Source organism: Phalacrocorax carbo, chromosome 1 (assembly GCF_963921805.1).
Source record: "Phalacrocorax carbo chromosome 1, bPhaCar2.1, whole genome shotgun sequence".
Lineage (NCBI taxonomy): Eukaryota > Metazoa > Chordata > Aves > Suliformes > Phalacrocoracidae > Phalacrocorax > Phalacrocorax carbo.
In genome coordinates, this window is record NC_087513.1 from 4,664,537 (window position 1) to 4,685,658 (window position 21,122).

Below are 21,122 nucleotides of genomic sequence, written 5' to 3' on the forward strand. Positions count from 1 at the left end.
CAAGCTATTTAACCAAGTTTCCAACCCACTTGAGCTTTGGAGGCAACTTCGTTGCTTTAACGAGAAATCTCAGGCTAAATGATTGACCATATTCCAGTGTGCTACGTCATGTTTCCACTGGGGTCCTGGATGGCTTTAAAGACCAGTGCATCACTCACTACCCGCAGTCACCCTTGGGTGCAGTGGCAGGTTGAGCTCCACCGACGCCCGAGCACAACCACCATGTTAGCATGGACCCAGGCTCTGTTCAGGCAAGGCACATATGGGCAGAGTCTTGCTAGATCCCAACCCACCAGTGGCTGCCCCAGGACCTTAGCAAATACTCCTGAATGGGCCTCAGCTTCGCCACAGCAATGGACTGTGGGAAATTCCTGGGGCTTAGTAGCTGGGGCTTTCTAAGCTAAGCTGCAGACAGGCTGCTCCCAGGCTATATCCAGCCATACAGACAGACATGCAGGAGCTGTTTGTTTTGATGTGATTAAGCCCCATCACCTGAACTCTCTCTTCAACTGGAGTGCAGAATAGAAGAAAGCAAATGTCACTCCTATCTTCAAGAAGGGCAAGAAGGATGATAAGGGGTCTACAGGCTGATTAGCCTCACCTCCACCCCTGAGAAGCTGATGGAGAAAATCCTCTGAGAAGCAATTTCCAAACCCGTTAAGGACAAGAAGGTAATTAGGAGTAGTTACTATGGATTTATGAAGGGGTAGTCACATCTGACCAAGCTGCATAAAAGCCTTAGACAATAAAATGATTTGATTGGTGAAAGAGGAGAGAGCAGTTGATGCTCTTTACCTTGAGTTTAGCAAGGCTTTCAACACAGTCCATAACAGCCTTATAGACAAACTGATGAAGTCTAGACTAGCTAAGTGGATGGTGATATGGACCAGACATCCTAGTTCTAGTTACCAAACCAGGGTGCCACAACAGAGACCCGAGTACCGTGACACTCCCAGCATATTTATTCAGCACCAGTCTTGGGGCAGCCAAGCGTCATTCACATTCACAGCTAGCAGAGGCATTTCTATATCCTCCATATTTACGCAGTGGCCCTACTATATCTACCTGAGAGTAAGCCCCCACTGAACCCCAAAATGATGCACAAGGTGATGCACAAGTACACACAGGGCAGGACTTGCCTACTTTTCTAGAAAGTGAAGGGAGCGAAAGTTCAATGGAGAACTCTGGGTATCTGTCTTAGGATGGGATGAATCATACTTGCACCAGTACAGGCTGGGGGTGACCTGCTGGAAGGCAGCTCTGCTGAGAAGGCCCTGGGGGTGCTGGTGGGCAGCGAGGTGACCATGAGCCAGCACCGGGCCCTTGGGGCCAAGGGGGCCAGCGGTGTCCTGGGGTGCATGGAAAGGAGTGTGGGCAGCAGGGCGAGGGAGGTTCTCCTCCCCCTCTGCTCTGCCCCAGTGAGGCCACACCTGCAGGGCTGTGTCCAGTTCTGGGCCCCCCAGTTCAAGAAGGGCAGGGAACTGCTGGAGCAAGGCCAGCGCAGAGCTGCCAAGGGGATCAGGGGCTGGAGCATCTCCCTTGTGAGGAAAGGCTGAGAGACCTGGGCTTGTTCAGCCTGGAGAAGAGAAGGCTGAGGGGGGATCTCATCAGTGCTTATAAATACCCGAAGGGTGGGTGTCAGGAGGATGGGGCCGGGCTCTTTTCAGTGGTGCCCAACGCCAGGCCAAGGGGCCACGGGCACAAGCTGGAACATGGGAAGTTCCACCTGAACATGAGGCCAAACCCCTTTGCTGTGCGGGTGCCAGAGCAGGGGCAGAGGCTGCCCAGAGAGGCTGTGGGGTCCCTTCCCTGGAGACATTCACCCGCCGCCTGGACGCGGCCCTGTGCCCCTGCTCTGGGGGTGCCTGCTCCAGCAGGGGGTGGGACGGGGTGAGCTCCAGAGGTCCCTTCCAACCCCCACCAGTCTGGGATTCTGTGATACTCTTAGACTCTTTCCACTGATAATAGAGGAAACCTAGATTATTACCTTGGATGAAGTTAGTTACATTTTAATGATCTTTAAAGATGACAAACTTTTAGGCAACTCTGGTTAGTTGGACTTGAAGCCCATTCCAACTCTGAACTTAGAGCAACAGAGTATGAACTATGTCCATACAGAGGAAGAAAATTCAAAGCCTGGCAAGATAGGCTGCACCAGATCAGAGGAGATATGTATAGCAGAACTTGGAAATAAATCTAAGTCTACAAGGACTCAGCAGCACCTTAACCACAGGATTTTTGTTCCCTTATGTCTCTTTGCAAAGTTGTGTTGAATACTGTTAGTTCAGTTTTGCTCCAACAACTAGGCCTTGTTGACCTTTGAGGAAATCTCAAAAAGTGTCAAGGGTTTGCAATGCACTTCTGCACGATTTTCATGGAGGCAGACAAAGATTTCTGGCAGAGCTTTACTTTGAGTTTTTGACTCACCAGAACCTCAGATTCAAAATGAAACTGAGTGTCCTTGCGGAGACTGAAAGCAAAGACAGTTCTCAAAAGACCGTAAACACTGAGCTTTGTGCCTCTCTGGTTGTCACTTCTTTGGTGTGGGAGAAGGGAAGGTGCTTGTTTGGGAATGGGAATGCAGTGTCCTCTGGTCCCCCTTAATGAGGATGTACCAGGAAGATTGAGAATTTCCTTCATGAAGTTTCTTTAGCAACTACAGAAAAGATGTTGGTGACTAATCTTTGACTTCTCTTCTTGCAAGGATATTCCTCAACAGGGTCAAAACCTGGTCGCTTTGCCAGCCTCTAGGTCAGGCTGTTTCAGTAGCTCAGTGCCAGCAAATGTCCCACAGGCACCTACAGCACGCATGCAGATCCAGCCTGCCTCCCACGGGCTCACGCTGCTTGCTGCCAGCAGCTGCAGACCTCCTCTGGCTGGGAGGCTGGTGAGCACCACGGCAAAACCTATTTGTTTCTGGTACTTTTCAGGACATGAGTCAAGGAGATGGTATTTTTGCAACCCAGTGGCAAAAGCAAGAAAAAAACCCAAACCGATCATATGTGCTGAGCTGTGACATGCTGTCCCCACCACAAGGAGTGACTTGGGTGGTTGGGTGCGGGTGCCTGCTGTAGGGTGAACTCAGTCACCGGGCTTGATTCAGCTGCTTATGCAGAGGTGTCCTTTGCTATTGGGGGTGCTCTGGGGGATATGCCACAGTTTGTAGGGGAGATCCATGTTCGGTGGAATTCCTCCGGGATAATCCAGGGTGTCTCAGGGATCCTAGATGACTAAAGGTGAGCAGTTAAACTGCATTCCTATGCCATAGATGGCTGAATTCAATTATTTGAACTGGGACCTGAATCCATATTCAGGACAGAAATACTTGAATTTCTCGGGAAGATGTGGGTAGGAATGACTGCTCTGTGTTACCCAGGGGGCCAAAGCAGATGCATTCATCTGTTCTAATCTCAGGCTGTCCCATCTTCTGAAAGCTCAGAAAACCCTGTGCTTCAGCTACAAAAGCAACTCTAGGATTATACCAGTAGCTTTGAAGAAAAATAGCAGAGCTGTAATTGAAACCATTGAATGAAGGGAAGTGTTGCATAAGAATATACCAACCTTTATTCCTGCTTTCTTCTCTACTTTACTTTTCTGTGCTTGTTTTATCTTCCACAACTCATGACGATTTTTCTTTGTTTTACTTTCCTTTTATTTTTCAATTATTTCATATCCTTGTGTATATAAACATTAAGGTAGAGGATAAAGGACTCCATCATGCCTGTTATCAAACAGTAGCATGGACTGCATCATGCCAGGTACAGTCACTGAGCGGTGCAGGACCACTGGCTTGCAACAAGTCCCAGTGACAGAAAAGCCAGAAGCACACTAATTCCTGTATTTCACCAGCTCTGCAGGTGCTGTCCTGGCTGCTTTGATACAGTGAAGATAAAACTTCTTTGTAAGCAAATAAGGTAGAAAAGCTTCCTGTGGTCAGCACTGAGACCTCTGCTGGATTCACAACACCACAAGGCATGCTTTGGGCCATGTATTGATTATGATCTTAGCTGCTGTAGGTGATACGCTAGCTGGTCTGGCATCTCTTGGAGTGAGAGAGCAGGTTAGGTCCCAGCTGTCATCTCTCACTTGGGTTTGAAGGGTCTAAGGTACAAATGCAATAGTAAAGGGAGAAGCATACCTACTTCCAGTACACACTAGCTGCAGCTGTACTGGTAGACAGGGACTTTTGGTGATACCTCCCCACTGCAAGATGTGCCTGGTAACCACTGGGTGAAGGTGCCTTTCCTTTCTGCATTGGCAGCAAAGAGCATGGTGGGGTGCAGGATGGAGCTTGGGCTTCCCTGTGGGAGAGGGAACCATTCCCCTGGGCTGCACGCTGAGGAGCTGTGACACCAACCAACCTCCTCTGGAAAGCAACTCGGAGGTCTTTGCAGGAGGGCCGAAATCAGGGCTGTCACTCACTGGTGACTCCCACTCGTCCTGACCTGTTTATCAGCCTGAGGTTTGGTTTGGTGAATGCCAACAAGAATTTGTGCATCTGTAGAGTGAAGCAGCAAGACTGGGGAAGGAGAAGTTGGGTGGTGAGGACTCCCAAAACTTGAGCTGAAGCAGGTGGTGCTGGAGGCCAGACCTTGATGTTTGCAGGTGCCATGCTCCTACAGCAGTGCTGAGATCCCATGGGGTTCCAGAACACAACTGGGCCTTCAGAAAATGAATAACCACACCTGTCAAGACCCATCTGTTGTGCCAAAAAATGCACATTTTATGGAGAAGGGGAAATAAAAATAAAGAAGACAAGACAAGATGGGTATGGAGGTGCCAGGTTTAGTCAAGGCAAAGGAACATCTCTGTGAGTACCTGGGCTTCTACTCATTTCCGTGCGGGTGTTCAGCTTTCAGCCCTCACTGGCTCCTATCTCTCAATCGCTGCCACCACAGGAAAATGCTTGCTGCTTACCACGTCACTCTTCACACACCACACACACAGCTGGGAGGGTTTTGGGCCTGTGGCACTTGTGAGACACACAGGAGGCACGTTCGTGGTGGCTTGTACTCACCTCTTCCCATCTGCCTCCCCCCATTCTCCGTGGGTTCATTTGGTTTTTAAGCTGAAGGCACCTTGCAGAGAGAAGCAGGCACTTCTTGTGGTTTGCATCAAAAGCCCTACACCATGTCTGCTCTAGCTGTAACTCGAATCTATTCCTTTACAAGTCACTCTTACGTTTGGCTGCTTTAGCTATACGGGGCCACAGCTAGACTGCAGAGAGCCCTGCCTCTGGTCAGAGAGGTGTTAAATCCTGTTGCTCTTCAGTTACTTAACCACAAGAGATGATTCAGCACCCTCCTTCCTTAGTCTATGTTCTTGGGGTGTCCCTGCACTGGTGTCAAGCACAAACCACCATGCTGTTGCAAAGGAAACAGTCATTTAGAGCAGAATACTGCCAATCTTCAAATGCTCAGAAATGCAATCTCTAGTCTGGATCAAGCCATCCAAACTCCATCCACAGCACGTGGACAGAGTCAGGCCCTCCCAGGACCTGGCTGATCCAACCTCATTCAGGTGTCACAGGAAGACAACCTGAATCGCCCCCTAAAAGTAATGACCTCTGCACATCTGGCTCTGCAATCCCTTTGAGATAACAGACCCCATTTACAGCCGTGTCACCTTCTGGTGGTGAGAAGGGACATTTTACTCTCTTTGTGGATATCTTTGCACAGTGCCAAATCCTTGTTTTAGATACTGATCTGTGGAGTAGTTAGAGTTGTTCAAATGCTTGCTGATCCTGTGTATTCATGGGTTGAAATTCCCCTGGGGAACATCCCCCAGAAAGCACAGAGCCGTTTTAATGGCTTTTCTAAGCACCTCTGTTCTTCATCCCTATTTAATCACTTCAATGCCCATTTTCCAATTGTACACAACATTTTATTAAACTGTACAAACAGCACTGGCATTTAAAAAATTCATGTTAACTGTTCTAATTAAACACAATGACCAGCTGCACAAACTGTGAGCACAGATGCCCCCTGCGTTTCATACAGCACAAACAAGGATTTCATGAATCACTGGACCGAAACCTTTTTCAGGGTGCTCTGCTTTTCTTGTCGATGTCAGGCACTTCTGCTCTTGGTCCTGCAGGATTCGGTGCCTGCAGTCACTGCCAGCGGTATCCCACCACTGCCTGCAAGGCCGCATTCATTCTGTTGGGAGGCCCAAGTTGACAGCCTGGTCCAGCAGAGCCAGAAAGGCACCTCTGAAAGGAATCTGAGTTACAGATGACTCCCCTTCTAGAGCTTCTCTTTCTCCATGGACTGGAGGGCTTCATGCACAAAGCTCCAAATGTATACACTTCTATTAGAGCCTAACACCAGCTGGGGTGACTGCCTGAGTCTAAATTATTACAGAATCCTCTCTTTGGGCTTTGACTTAATTTTGACACAGCATTTAACTGGTGTTTCAGTGACAAGCAGTAATTGGGCAGCTCTATGCCTCTCCAACCTCAGGAAAGAGTGCATCTTTATTTAAAAGGATCCCAGAATGAAAGGGTCTCAGAAAATATTTCTTTTTAACCCATCTACATTTCCACAGAATGCAAAGGGATAGAACACACAGCAAAATGTCACAGGTGAAGGAGAGGACCACCCTCATCCGATGCATTGTCCTGCCCTGTGACCATTGGGTGCAGCTTGTTGACCTACGTCTGCAAGGCATACCGAAGAGTCGGGACATCATTGAGAGCAACAGAAAGTGTACCAGCCTTTGCAAGAACTGATTACCACCTTGCAAGTAAGATATGCCAATGCTGTGACTGGAAGGCCAGTTTTATGATGCCTAAATAATGGTTTGAGGAAACCTCTTCCACCTTTTTCATGCAGTTTTAGGATAAAACTCCAGAAACCTCAGTCCAGATTTTGCACTGAGCCTGGCGTGTGTGACAGTTAAAGCTTTAGAACAGGGGTTCTTGAGGCTTTCTGCTGGACTGCAACTTCCCACCCTTCCTGCTCAAGTACTAAGTGTAAACCACTGGTTTTCTGTATTGATCTTGACGCTTGCCATGGCAATGATCCTCCTTCGGGGGTTGAGTGCTTAGCTCCAGAGCCTCTGATTGAGATGTAAAAATGCTTGAATGGGTGTCTGCAAAGTCTCTTTGTCCCAGTGAGGCACCTGTGAACATTATTTTTAAAGTGTGTAGGGAGTAAAATTGCTTCTTCAAAACTCCTGCGTGCACAACTCTGCCCATGCTCGAGTGGAGGTTACGAAAGCACCAGCCTGAAGCCTTCCCAGATGTCCTCAGGCCCTGAGCAAACCACCCATCCTTCAGAAGGAGGTGGGCTGACATGAGAATTGCAGAAATGGGCACTGACATCACCAGAAGCTCAAATATACTTGTTTTTTTCTTACAGAGAAACCCATTGGCTGTGTGTACAAATAGTGGGGAACAGGTTTTGTCACTTCCTCATTTTCAGATGTTCTCAACTTCAAGAACACTGGGAAACAGAGAAGAGAGACCAAAAGATACCACAAAGAAACTTCATCTTTCATGAAGAGTGGCTGGCATCTGCTGTGGACTGGAATAAGCTGGAAGCCTCCAGGCATGGTACAAACTTTCACTGACGTGTTTTTCTGGTGGGTTCTTGATAAAAACAACCATTCACAGTCTTCAGTTGACAAAATGTTACTCAAACCATTGCAGAGAAGTAAGGCAGATCTCAGGAAAATATTTTCTCCATTTTAGGGTTCACAAACGAAAAGTTGCTGAACATATTTTGGTCCATGCTGTTAATCAGTGCTCTGTCAGCACAGGACAGTCTAGGTTTTTCATTTAGAAATTCCTTGTCGAAGTTGCTACAGTCACTAGGAGATTTCTTCAAGAAAAGGAAAAAAAATTGATGTCAAATCACTAGTATTCAGATCTTCATTACAATGGCACTGGCCCTGTCAGGCTGCTTCCTATAGGCCCAGCTCAACTATCTGGGAGCAAGCTCAGCTCAGCCAGGAACCTGCAATGCATTTGCTCTTGGCCTTTTGCACAATGAGTACTTACTCCAGCCCAACCAATGCTCAGTAACATGTCAGACTGCAGAAAACTTCTGTCTGAGCTCTTAATATCCAGCAACCAGCACTAATTACTTGTTTATTACCATCCTAGTGAAGCAGCAATGGGAATAAATATTATATAGGAGGCACTGAGCCTGTGATCCATTACTTCTGCCAGGCAGGGATGTTGTAGCTTTGTAACACAGCAGACTGGACCCATCAATTAAATAACACTTGTGAAGGACTATAGAATGAGAGTATGGTGCACTTGACAAAGTAAATTATATTATTGTCATTAATAAGACTTTAATAGTTTAATAGGACTGTTATTAATAGTCAGGACTATCCTGACTTAGCCAGTCACCTGGTTACCTGAACTGCTTTTCCTTCTTTACCTTCTACAGTGCAGTGAAAGATAATCCCTACAGAACGGGTTGCACTTATGTGGTTAAGGGAGGGTTTTCTGAGTGGCATCCAGACCCCTGCTATGGTAACTGAGAAAGTGATGAGCAATTTATGGTTTCTCAGGTGTGGGCATGCCAGACCCAGGCTTATAGTCATCAGAAAGTAGTCATCATGATGATCAGGTCAGGCAGCCCAGCCAACAGACGTACATAGTTCACAATTATCTTTCCAACAACTGTACAATGAGTGAGGCTGTGGTAGATCTAAGTTGTAGATGGTTTCAGCTGCTTGTATCTGATGTACACAATATACCAGACAGCCTGTGAACAACTTAATCTGCATTTGGACATTTAAGTAATAGTCCACATTTTCCATTCTGACTGTCCAAGACCAAGATCCTCCATCTACTTTTAGACAGAGAGACTGCATGTGCAAAGGAACTCCAGAAGATAGCCCTGAAAGTTTGAGGGCATTTTGAAAGCCTTACTTTGGTGCCTTAAACTAGTTAATTTTAGCGTGAAGCAGACATTCATCCACCTTTAAAATGCTGACTCCGTGAACCTAAATAGGATTTGAGGTCGCTGACATTAAAGACCTATGTCTGAAGATTTTGGACACTGTCCCTAAATAAATGGATTTATAATATTACTGTGGGTCCCAGCTTTGGTTTATTGCTACCATGTGCTGGAGGGTTTAAATATTTGGGGAAGAAATCATTCTGGAGAGAAAGACAGGAGGTGGGTGGAATTGAAAGAAGATGCATTCTCACCACTCTCGGTTTGAAAGGAGGCTCCATCCTTCTTTCTTCTAACGCCTCCCAGTTTATTTCCCGGAAAAAGGCATGCTGGCGGACGTTCCCTTTTGTTCCCAGTCTCCTCTCAGGTTCTCTCACAAAAAGCTAGAATGTTGAAGAAAGAGAAATACCTTAGTCTTTTATCAATAACAGTGTATTCATTAGGACAGTCCTACCAGACAGGGCCTCAGACTTTAAACTCAAGCATGGTTGGTGAGAGTGTGAAGACTCTTGTAACTTACTAAATTTCTGATTAGGGAACCAGTTTAGATTTTTAGCCTAACGTGCCAAAATTGAGATACCTTGGCCATAATTTTCCTTTGCAGGAGAGAGAGGACAAATTTGCTACAGCTGCAACATGTGTGTCTGAGCACGCAAATACGCAAAGACACTGGTGAAATATCTGGATCGCACGTGCAAGCTTTTGTCTGGACAATTTCTTGCTATCAGGAGAATTTGTAGGGCTGAAATATAAGCATGTGAAAATACTAGTCTGGCCTATGTGGGGTTGCATTCATCTCCTATACCTTTGGGTACTTGGAGTGTCACTATTTCACCCTTTATAATTAATGGAGAAAAACAGTCAACTTCCAGGTGCAAATCATCTGACCTCCTTTATACACTTAAAAATGAGATAAAAGACACCCTGGAGTGCTTGCTTCTCTCCACGGACTAGCTCAGATGCTGACAACTGTCTACTTTGTCAAAAGACTCCCAGTTCAGAGAGCTTGTGTTTGCTGCACACTGCAGGCTACAAGTCCTGTGGATGGCTGATTCTGCTGAGGGTAGGAGAAAGCTAGAGCTGGGAACATATCTTTTCACCCTGAGCTATGTGCAGGTCTGGGCCTTCTCTTCAGTTTAGCGTAAACATAACCTGTTTTGTCATAGATGTTTTTATGGTGACGCAGGAGCCCTTTGGCTCTGGAAGCAGCTGACGTGTTCCTGGGGGAGAGTTTCAGGAGTGCTAAATGCTTCCGAGCTCCTCTCAGTGTTCATGAGCAGGATGTAGTGCTGAAATATTGCTGTAATGGTCAGTGTGAATAGTTTAAAATTTATCTTTACATCTTCAGTAAAATGTCTGGGGCCTCCAGGCCAGCTAGCCCATGTAACACCAGATCCCAGATCCCTCTAAAGTCGATGGGGAGGAGTAGTGGCAACACTTGATAGCAGGTGGCCTAAATACAGCCAATATGTCGTACTTCAGAGGTAAGGGGAAATTTTCAGAAGCACTTTACTGATGGAGGTCATCCCAAAAGGGACTTGGGTTACATACGGTAGAAGTTTCTTGCTCCTCTATTTGGCCAACAGTGAGCGTACAACAGATACCACTCAGAAAAGAACAAATATAAATATCTAATGCAAAAAGTGTCAGCAAAATAATCTGATATATGGATCATTGAGGGCCTGTTTGAAAAAAACCTAGGCATTGGGTTTTGGTGAACCTTGTGGGCAAAGCCTCACCAAAACTTAAGTGTCCTACCAACAACTGATTATACAGCAGTGCAGGTTCCATAGGTTGCTGATAATTCAGGCATTAAGCAGGGTGGAATATATCATTATCCAGAGTGAGTGGCAATGAGAGTAGCCCATAATGGAGAAAATGTTTTTTTTTCATAAGCAAGGAAGGTTACTGATTGTTATAAAGATGATCACGATCTCTAATCCTGATAGGAATACAGGTTGTTTGTGCAGAAAGATGCCAGCGTATGTCCCAGAAATAGACATTCAAAATCTCAGTCAGCTATGGTACATCTGCCTGAACAACTGCTTTTGAATGTTTTCATTATTGTCATTTTATATTGATACCTAAACATCTGAGCCCAGCACAGATGCTAAAATAACATCCTCCATTTTTGTATCGTGGAATGCTGTATATTGCTCTGTCACTTTGTCAATGCAAAAGCACAGGTAGGGACTGTAGGTCAAATATGGCCCAAATCTAGCGATGAACAAGTTACCTCAGGTCAGCTGAGCCATTATAACCCTCTGTACATGCTCTCTCACCACACTCCATCTCGAGGTGAAATGCTTTAACTTAGATCATGTTCAACATCAGTCCAAAGCCCGACTGAGGGGAGGTAACTTATTAGACTGGCTGTGTCTTCATTGCATTTTTATCTTGAAACTCTAGAATAATTTACAACCCAAGCCAGCAAGGCTACGACGCTAAGTGGGGCTGAGAAGGAGGTAATGAAAAAAATCGGCGTATTAATGGAAGGGAACCTAAAAGATGAGGAGGATGCCTGTTAAAGGGCAACAGAAGAGTGGTCCACTCAGAAAGGGCACTATGCATTGCTGGATAGGAGATTCAAAAGACTAAAAATGCAGATGACACAGTGCTACTAGCTTCAGTATCTCCGCTGCTTCAGGACACAGCTCAGGCTTTGTCTTCCTGCTCTTTAGCTCAGTGCAAAGATGCAAAATATTCTCTACTGAAAATCAAGCTGAATGCCAAAGCAATCTACTCTAGAAGTCCTCATATCTCTAAGGCACAAGAATTGCTTCAAAGCCGTAATTTTCAAGGGCGTCACAGTAACCCTTAGTTTGAAGTCTGGAAGAATATATTTTCCAGGAGCCTTACACCTTCAGGATCGCTCTGCAAAGAAACTGATCTCTGCTGGCGCCTGATACCCTGCAATCCTACGTACTGGATTTGAGGAGCCACCATCACAACTCAGGAGAAAGAAGACACAAAGATGGCCTTACGACTTAGGTCAGGTGTGCTTTGAGGTCCACAGACAAGAAAGTGATTTTCTCTAGTCCTATCACACTGAACGTTTTTCTCTGAACAACAGCTGAAGATGCACAAATCAAAAAGACTTTCGTTCAATGTGTGGTCGTTCTTACCTTTACCAAAATGTCTTTTGCATCCTTGTCAAGCCAGCGAGGATAGAATGGGTTATCCATACGGATAGACTGGAAAAGCTCCTCTTCATCTTGGCCATGGAAAGGGGATTGGCCAATTAGCATCTCATATAGAAGGACGCCAAAGGACCACCAGTCAACAGAGGTGTTGTACTTCTGTCCCAGCAATATCTGCCCAAAGGGAGGAGTGACAGAGGCAAAATGTCTGACATCATTATTTCAACTTCAGAAGGGTGGCCAAACCCTGACCTTTCAACAGCCACTTTGCACTGAGCAGGGCAGCAGAGGTGCTTCCCCCTGCCTGAAGCATGAGCCAGAGCATCTGCCAGTGGTGCAGAGGCTGTGGTTGGGAGAGCTCCCGATCGCACCCACACCTGGGTGCCAAAACAGTCCTTCGCACTACAGATAACTTGTTACATGTTCCTCTAGTTACTCCTAAGTTACTTGAAAAACCCCTGGCTACCAGAGAGATCTGAAACAGAAAAAGTGAGGCAAGTCATCTTTTGCTTGCTCTTCAAGTTATCCCAAGGGTTCAAATCAGGCTTGTGAACCCCAAGAAGACAAATGGTTAGGTATTAGCATTTTGGGACTAATTTAACTCACACAAGCTGTATTTTTAAATTACGAGATTGACGGTGTAAGGGTACTTAGGACTATCAGTCAGTGGAAATGGTGTGAAACTATCCCAGTAAAAATCTGCCCCAGGAATAACATGAGAAAGCAGTTGCTGGTCTGTCCTTTGAGACCAGATGAATTACAGGTAGAGCGATGGGAATTTGTCCTCAGTCAGTCCACTGGTTTGTGTCTTTCTGTGTCAGCTCTAAAGTGAAGGCTACATCCAGCGTGTGAGGGCCAGGGAGGGTCAGCTGGAGTCCCGACCTCCCCTGAGAAGGGATGTGGCATTTTCTTCCCCTACAAACCTGGCCAGACACCACCATGTTCTCAAACTTCCCCTCTGAGGAAGCAAAATTAATCTCACCTGCCTTTAGATATCTGTTAGGGAGATACTTGGAGCTGAACCAGTTATCATTAGCTCCTTTTATAGTCAAGGAAGAGAATTAGTCCAATTTTAGACATCCATCTAAGCATCTACCTGCTGTAAAATACTACACCTATTTGTCTCCTTCGGTTATCAAGGAGCCTAGACAACATGCACATATATAGATATATACATTGCAGGTGTCTAAAGGTACATGTGATAACTGTGATGTCTAGGATCCTTATCAGGATTTTAGTGCTGGAGAGAGGAATAGTTCATTTTAAGGCACAATCTTTACTCTTGAGCCCACAGCCTGGTTGCACCTGTGATCCCCTGTGCAACAGCTATGGTGTAGGGATCAGTGACAAGCCATGGAGATGGCTTAATACCAGTGAAAAGAATTAACCAGAGCAGTACGTATGAAACTGCTGATAGTTGAAAAACTACGATTTAGAGAGGTGCTTTACTGCTGGCTCTCAGGTACAGTGGAAATAGGTGAGTAATTTCTTCACTGTTTTCATACCTTGCCTGAATTGCTTGTAAATTGCCACTTGGGCCCAGGTTCTTCTTATTATCTAGAAGTTATGTCTTATTAATTTAGTTATCCAGAGTTTCTGCACCAGGGGAGGTTTAAACTAGACATTAGGAAGCATTTCTTTTCCAAGAGGGTGGTCAAACACTATAACAGGCTTCCAGGAGAGGTGGTCAGTGCCCCAGGCCTCCAGGGTTAAAGAGGCATTTGGACAATGCTCTTAGCAATGTGCTTTAAGTTGATGAGCCCTGAACTGGTCGGACAGTTGGACTGGATCACTGTTGTAGGTCCCTTACAGCTGAAATATTCTATTCTATTCTATTCTATTCTATTCTATTCTATTCTATTCTATTCTATTCTATTCTATTCTATTCTATTCTATTCTATTCTATTTTAATGAAGTAAAAACAACTATTTAACTGACCAACACAACTAAGGTAGGAAGGGATTACTTGTCTTCTGGGGTGTTTCCTCTTCTACAACACTATAAGGTGCTATCAGATGCTTCACTTTTAGATTAATTTTCTCACATCACGTGAGAAGTAACCCCCTCTGATGTACCTCTGGCATTTGGCAAAGGAGGACCTTAATATCATAAGTCTAAACATGTTCATGACTAACACATCTGTCTCCAAAAATGCCAAAAAAGGAGATGGAAAAAGGACAAAAACCCTACTTGAATATAAGAGACAATATATATAATGTGTTTCACTCATAGTCAAAAAAAGGAAAGAACATGACTCCCAAATATATTTATTCTGAGTCACTTATAAACAAAATCACCCCAACCTTTCATCTGAAAAGACACATTGTTTTTATAAGGCTTTACTTTTTAAAGTACAAAATTTCTGGAGAATGAACTTAAATATTTTATGGCAGCCAAGGAAAAGATTTATTAGCTTTGCAATTGTCTGGAAAAAATAAACTCAGAAATTTCATTTCAGGTTAAGACTTTTTTTTTGTCAAATATTTTTTGAAATAAAAAATTGCTTGCCTACCGACCCAAAGTCCCCTTATTTGCACGGCTGTAACAAATTACAGTGCCAGCAGCCACGTTGAAATACTGACAAAAAGTCCAGTGCTCCAGCCTCTGGCAGGAGAGATGATCCATAAACTCTAGCAGTGCTTTCAATTCAGAGGTAAAATGTTTTATATGCACTCGTTGAATCTCTAAAATAAATGATGGTGCAGAAGTAAAACTCTGAGCTATTTTAGTCTTTCTCTTTTCTACAAAGTAAAATCACAAATAATGGATTATCACTTGTCTCTTTTTTTTAGAATCAGAAAATAATTTTTTTAAAATAAAAGCATATTGAAGTGGAATAAAAGAAAACTGCCACTTGATTGAAGAGCACACTTAAAACTGCTCTTAGGCAATACAAAAGCAACTGATTTGAAGGGGCCAGCCCTTGTGTCAGCAGTGGTGTAACCTAGATCAGAATCAAGCCCTTGGTGCACAGTAAAAGATCAATGAGTTATAGTGGAGGGGAAAAAAACAAAAGCTTTAAAAGCTATTTGGAAAGCACCAATATCCATCATGAAAACACTAAAATCAGGAAATGGGGTTTTGAAAAGCAAATAAATGGATTTCAGAGTGATGTCGGACATGATGACTCACAGGTTCTTCTCTGAGCAGAAAAATGTTTTCTTTGGCCCCAGTTTGGCACCTAATTAGTGAAAGACTCTCCATAGTAAGTTCTATCATTGGATGAATCACCAGGTTAAGGGAGCTTTCTCTGTTCTGGAGGGATCTAGTCCAAAATATCTAAATTTCGGGGGGGGGGTGGGTGGGGGGAAGGGCAAGCTTCTGCCTAGGAAAAAATGGAAAGAAGTAAGGGGAAGGGCAAAGGATCTCACTATGGGCAAGCTGGAGTCTGGTGTCTGTGACCACCCAGTTTTATTGCATGGCCACATGGAGGCCAGGTTCAGCTTTTCTCCCCCGAGTATCAACAAATATCTACTGCAGAAGGAGAAGAGGAGCTGTTGGTATGTTTTTGCACGGAGCTTGGAGACTGTCTCCACGCAAGCCCCAGCCTTCCTTAGTCAAGGGGACAGAGACAGACATTAACACAAGCAACACTTCCCAGGCCCATTTGCACAAAAAATGCATTAGCCACAAAAATATGCAGTGTGAGACAGCAAAGCAGAGTCTGAGTCAAACTGAAAACCAGTTTCTAGACTGGAACTGCTCAAAAGCAGGTTATTACTTTTTTCACCCTCCACCACTGACCAACAGTCATGTCTTAAGACATCTTCTTTGCCCCACAGCAGCTTGCTGACCTCCCCGGACCCCACACCTACCTCAGGAGCAATATAGTCAGGAGTCCCACAGAAAGTACTTGTCTTCGCATCTCCAAACATGTTCTCCTTGCACATCCCAAAGTCCGCAATTTTGATGTGCCCCTCACTGTCCAAGAGGACATTGTCTAGCTTCAAGTCTCTGTGGAGGAAGAGAAGGAAACCCCTCTTTTAAAGTGTTACAGAGCCACACAAGTTATTTCAGTAGGTTACACTTATTAACTTGCTATCTGCCTCTATGTAGTGCCTACATGTTGCAATTACAAAGGAAGGCTGGGGGCCGAATGAGGAGCTGCTCTCTTGGACTTCAATATCCCTCATTCCTCCTGTCCCAGCACTGATTCATTTGCTGGAGAAGACTTTACCCGCGACATCTTCTAAAAGCTGCCTCCTTTGAGGATACAGAATAGTGAAGGTAAAAAGGGCTTCGCACCAGCTGGTCCTTCTGCCCTGACACAGCCTGGAGAAGGTGAGCAAGAAAGGACTGGCTCACTTTCTCTTTCCCTGGCACGCTCAGTTCTCTCTCTGAAGCTTCTGCCAGCTCTCCCTCCCAGTGCAGGCTCTACAAACGTCGGAGGAGTTAAGAACCCACAAGCCCTGCATGTCTTGAAGAGGGTCAAAATGACCCCAGATATCAGCAGAACATCCACCACCTTTTCACTGCTGGGCTGCACTGTCCGAGCCCCAAGGATTTACAAAGCCCTTCACACAGAGCTGCCAAGCTGTTGTCAGAGGTTTCACGTTCTGAGCTACTGTGGAAAGCAAAGAGCCAAGAGAGAGGGAAAAAAGAAATTCACAGAGAAGGAAATAAAAGCAAGTGAGTTGATGAATCATGGCTACTGACAAAGAACAAAGAGGTCCCTAAGTAGGAACAACCTCTGAAAGGAGAAAAAAGCATGTAAGGAAAGAAAAAAAAGACAGAGAGAAAGGAAGACTGGCATGGATTCTATGTTAAATCTTTTATATCTTACCTAAATGTTCTGCTTTTCCTTGAAATAATGACTCAGGGAGATGTTTGGATTGGTGATGCTGCACTTCACCTAGGATGTAGGTTTGGGTTACCTGGCCTGTGAATACCCACGCTCCTGCACTGCCTATCCTGCGCTATCAATCACTGCTCCTTCTCAGGGCTCCCAAACACCCAGACGCAACATTTGCTTGTGCCTACAGCTGAGAAGACAATTGGCCTTTTCCAGCCTCTGCTGATTCACAGCCTACACACATTTTCCACACCTTAGGTGAGAGTCCTAAACACGATGGTGCAATATACCTGCTATATACCTACCATACCTACCCTTCCGGTGACAACTGTTTTACAACATGTTTTTTTCAGAAACGGCTTTGACTCCCTCAAAGAATGTCATTTCTAATGCATGATGCTCCCGAGATGATTGCCTGCAATTGTGGGAAAGATGGCTGTTCAGCCTCTCTCTTTGTGCAAAGCTCCTCATCTTGCTTTGGCCCTATCCCAGTCAGGGTGGGGGACCTCGTACTGTCTACACACTAAATTGTTGTCACGGGGCAATTGTTCGTCGCTGCCAGAATATTGCCCAAGAAAAAGTGGGAGTCATCAATCAAAAAGAAATATAGAGACAACCGAGACATTTGCCTTCCAAGTGGCAGACACTCATGTTGTCACAATTTCCAGCTGGAATGACTTATTTTAGTTACACTATTGAGATCAATCTCTGGCTGCCAGCACTGCTTTTATTCATGTGGTAGATCGAAGCAAAACAAAAAAACGCATCACCTACAGTTTGCTTTCATTACTTTGATGAGCCTCAAACTCATTGGCTCCAGGGACTGGAGTTCCTGCCAAAAACGCCTCGGCTCATTCATTAAAATTTAAGCCAACGCTTCCAAACGTGGGTGCTTGAGACAGAACAGCTGGATTCATTATTCTTACTACATCACAAGCGATGTAGTTTCAAAAATGATTTCTATTCATTTTCCTAAGTGCTTAGTTAGCTCTGACTGAGATACTGATGGCTGTGCGTTCCCTACTGACCTTGTTGTCATTGTCTCCAATGACAAAAGGAAAAAGGAGAGCGACTGGTTAAATCTTTTCTCTCAAAGCTTGATACCCAGAGCAATGCTGCACCAGCTTCCTGTGAATGAACTGTTTCTTCCTATCTCCTTGCTACCCAATGTCTAGCTATCCCAATTTGCCTACGTTTCCCAAGGCTCCAGTCTCCTAACATCTCTCCTTTCAAGAGGAAATGAGTCCCAAACCCTGACTGGTGTAGCAATTCCAGATAAAAATCTGTATTTATAAACAAAATCTCAGCATTAACAGCCCTGCCACAAACTCACAATGTCCCGCAGATATTTTTAATCAACTTTCCTGAGACGTCAGAGTAAAAAAGACAGTCATGGCTAAGTGATTTGGGCATATCAAAACGTGTTTCCTTTCAGTCATCCAGAACAATAATTAGAGCCAGAAACTTGCTGAGACCCCAGAGATCATCTTAGCTTAATGTCATTGATATTGATCTCATGTTTACACAATCAGCATCATTGGTCAATAAAGACTATAAATGGCTCCCACACGAGTACTAATAATGAATGATAAGGCGACTTTATATGAATCAAAGCTTGCGTTTTAATGAGAGTGGATTGTAAACAAGCCATTCACTTTTAGCATTTGTTCTAATGTTCACACTACATGACAAACATTGAAATAGGCTCATTTTGGTTTCAGCAAACATTGTTGCTTTAGTGAGCTTTCCCATTTGTTTGTGACAAGCTATTTGCTTCCTGCTTTTACAGAAGGCTGCAGTGTAGTAACTAACTTTTGCCATGAAGATGAGCTGGACTAGAGCTCCCCAGAAATTCAGTTCCTCCTTTCGGCCATGGGAAAGCAGACTGTAGCCTGATTTCTGTGGCCCTTCTTGCTCCCATTTTGTCTCTGTCATTTTATATAGGTCTGAAGCAAAACACTTGTGCATTAGATCAAACAATCCATGCAGAACCTTGAAGCTCCCAGGGAAGTCGAGCAGAAGATGGAATGGGCAATTTTGTAGTTGAGGACTTCTCCTCCTCATGATTTGATAGACTGACGCATTGTGGACTAAGTTTATACCAGTAACTTTGGGAAAGGACTCTTCTGTCTGAGTGCAGCTGCCTGCAGGGTCTCACCCAGTGCCCACTGGCTCCCCGTAGAGCCCACTGGTAGAAATGGGCACTTCTCATACACTAACACAGGTTTGATGGACCTAAAGACGGCCACTCCTCTCTGCTTGCTACAAGAAGAGCTTGGGTGGCTGGCTGAGATTCATGATGGTAGGTGAGATGAATCCCGTCTCCCCGTGGAACTGTGCACAGCAAACCTGTTAATAACCCCAAAATTAAGGTATATCCCTGTCTCCCTGCTTTTGTTACTTGACCTGAGCTTGTCACCACTGTCCCAGGTTAACCAGCACAGCAGATATACCAAATTTCTCACGCCTAGCTTGGCCTTATATGCCTTCATATGTGGAAAGCTTAAACTAGGTGCATATGCAGGGTGCTATTTGAAGGACCCAGTGTAAATGCATCAAAGGGTTTGTTTTAATGTTAACTGAAATGGGACTGGATTCTCAAAAAGAACTCAAATCTGCCTTTTCTACACTATCTCTTCAAAATAAAACAGCTTGACTCTGTAGAAAGGAAATCTGCATAGAAATGCAATATCAGTAAGTACATCCAAGCAACAGTCCCTCAGTTACCATTAGTGCTTTCAGGGAAAGCAGAAAAGGTTTAGCATATAAGACACTGAACAGTAAAATTACCTGTATATTATGCCCTTGGAATGGAGGAACTGGAGCCCGCATATGATTTCAGCAGCATAAAACCTGAGTGACAGAAGGCACAACTTAGAACGGATACTTCCCAACAGCTTCCTTTAACCAGACCTAAAAAGATGGAAACTTTGTCTCCACAGAAGGAAAAATTTAAGTTCCCAGAAGGCTTGGGTTAACTGGGTTTTAGAGGTAACTGATGGATGATGTGAGATTCCCAAAAGCGTTCCACATGGCTAGCAGCCCAATGCCCACTGAAACCGCTTTGCAAAATGGTAGGGATTTGGAGCCTACTCCTCTTCAGGGATTTGGAAGCCCCGCTGCATGGCTAGCTGTACTTTTTTTGCATGTAACTGACTCTGAGGACGTGTCCTTCAGTGCCCAAGGTTGTCTCCAGATCTGCTGGAGGAAAAAAAACACCGCCCAGCTCCTACTGCCTACCCTGCCTGGCCTCACGATATGGTCCCTGTCGCAAGGAAGGCAGACTGGGTGGTGTCTGGGCCTCTCCCTTATTTACATACTTAAAGTAAATCAGTGAGTTACAGTGATGCACCAGACTGCAAAGTGCAGATTAGTTAATGCCTCAGACCTCAAAAGAGCAGCGATAATTTGCCGTGTTCAGCAGCTGCTGCGGATCCAGTGGAGTGGTCCCAGCAACGGCGCAGGCAGGTAGGCATCGGGGGCTGGGGACGAGAGAGTGCCCTTGGCGTGTCAAAGAGATCTCTTCACCGCTCAGATTTATGGCTTGCTTTAGAAATTTTATCCAAGATATGAACCCGCTAGCAGCGTGGTGACCTTTCTCTGGAGTCTTTTTGAGTTCGAGGTCTTTGCCCTGAACGCGTTTCTGCCTAAAGGACACGGCCACATCCTGCTGCAAAGAGGCAGCATGAGGCTGAAGCACCACTGCACAATGAAAGTGCTCTCCCAGAAGGAAATGTAACCACAGGATCGTACGCCCCTCCAGTGCCGTGCAGCTCTGCTCCCTCAGTCTTCAATGCATTTGCCCTTAATTCTGGACCTTCAAACGCTTTTGAAAAAATCATCAAATTAAACACTGATTTAAATAAGGGTTTGGTTCTTTTTTTGAATTATTAAATAAAAATTAAGTCCAACAGTGGATTCAGCATTGACTTTTTAAAATACCTTTTGCTCGCAGGAGGATTAAAAGCACCTTTCATTAATTCTAATTCTTCTATTTACTTTAATCAAAGTGAAATAAATTTTTAACTCCCTGTTGGTGTATTAAGTTTTTATTTAAATTTACCTTTTGCACTTTTGATAGGCTTTATCTCCCCCCCCCCCCCACCGCCTCCTCCCCCCACCCGTTGAACCTTGAAGGGAAAAAGGGAAAATCCCATTACTTCTAACAAACAACAGCTTCACCTCTGATCACTGGACTGGGAACCTCAGCTTAAGCAGGGCCTGAGGCACGGCTACAGGCCACTCAGTGTTGTAAAGGACAAGGTATTTGGTTCC

At 44.9% G+C, this 21,122-nt stretch overlaps 1 protein-coding gene across 1 annotated transcript in view; it reads right to left on the reverse strand.

Moving 5' to 3' along the window:
* Nucleotides 1–5,861: 5,861 nt before the first annotated feature.
* The window catches only part of PRKCQ (protein kinase C theta), a 63,700-nt gene continuing 48,439 nt past the window's right edge, over nucleotides 5,862–21,122 (reverse strand). The window contains exons 16-20 of the mRNA XM_064442580.1: nucleotides 19,638–19,700; nucleotides 15,871–16,009; nucleotides 12,041–12,229; nucleotides 9,170–9,298; nucleotides 5,862–7,823 (exon numbers count right to left, since the gene is read on the reverse strand). Of these exons, the coding sequence (XP_064298650.1) occupies nucleotides 7,668–7,823; nucleotides 9,170–9,298; nucleotides 12,041–12,229; nucleotides 15,871–16,009; nucleotides 19,638–19,700 (676 nt within the window). The 3' untranslated portion in view covers nucleotides 5,862–7,667. The remainder of the gene's footprint in view (nucleotides 7,824–9,169; nucleotides 9,299–12,040; nucleotides 12,230–15,870; nucleotides 16,010–19,637; nucleotides 19,701–21,122) is intronic.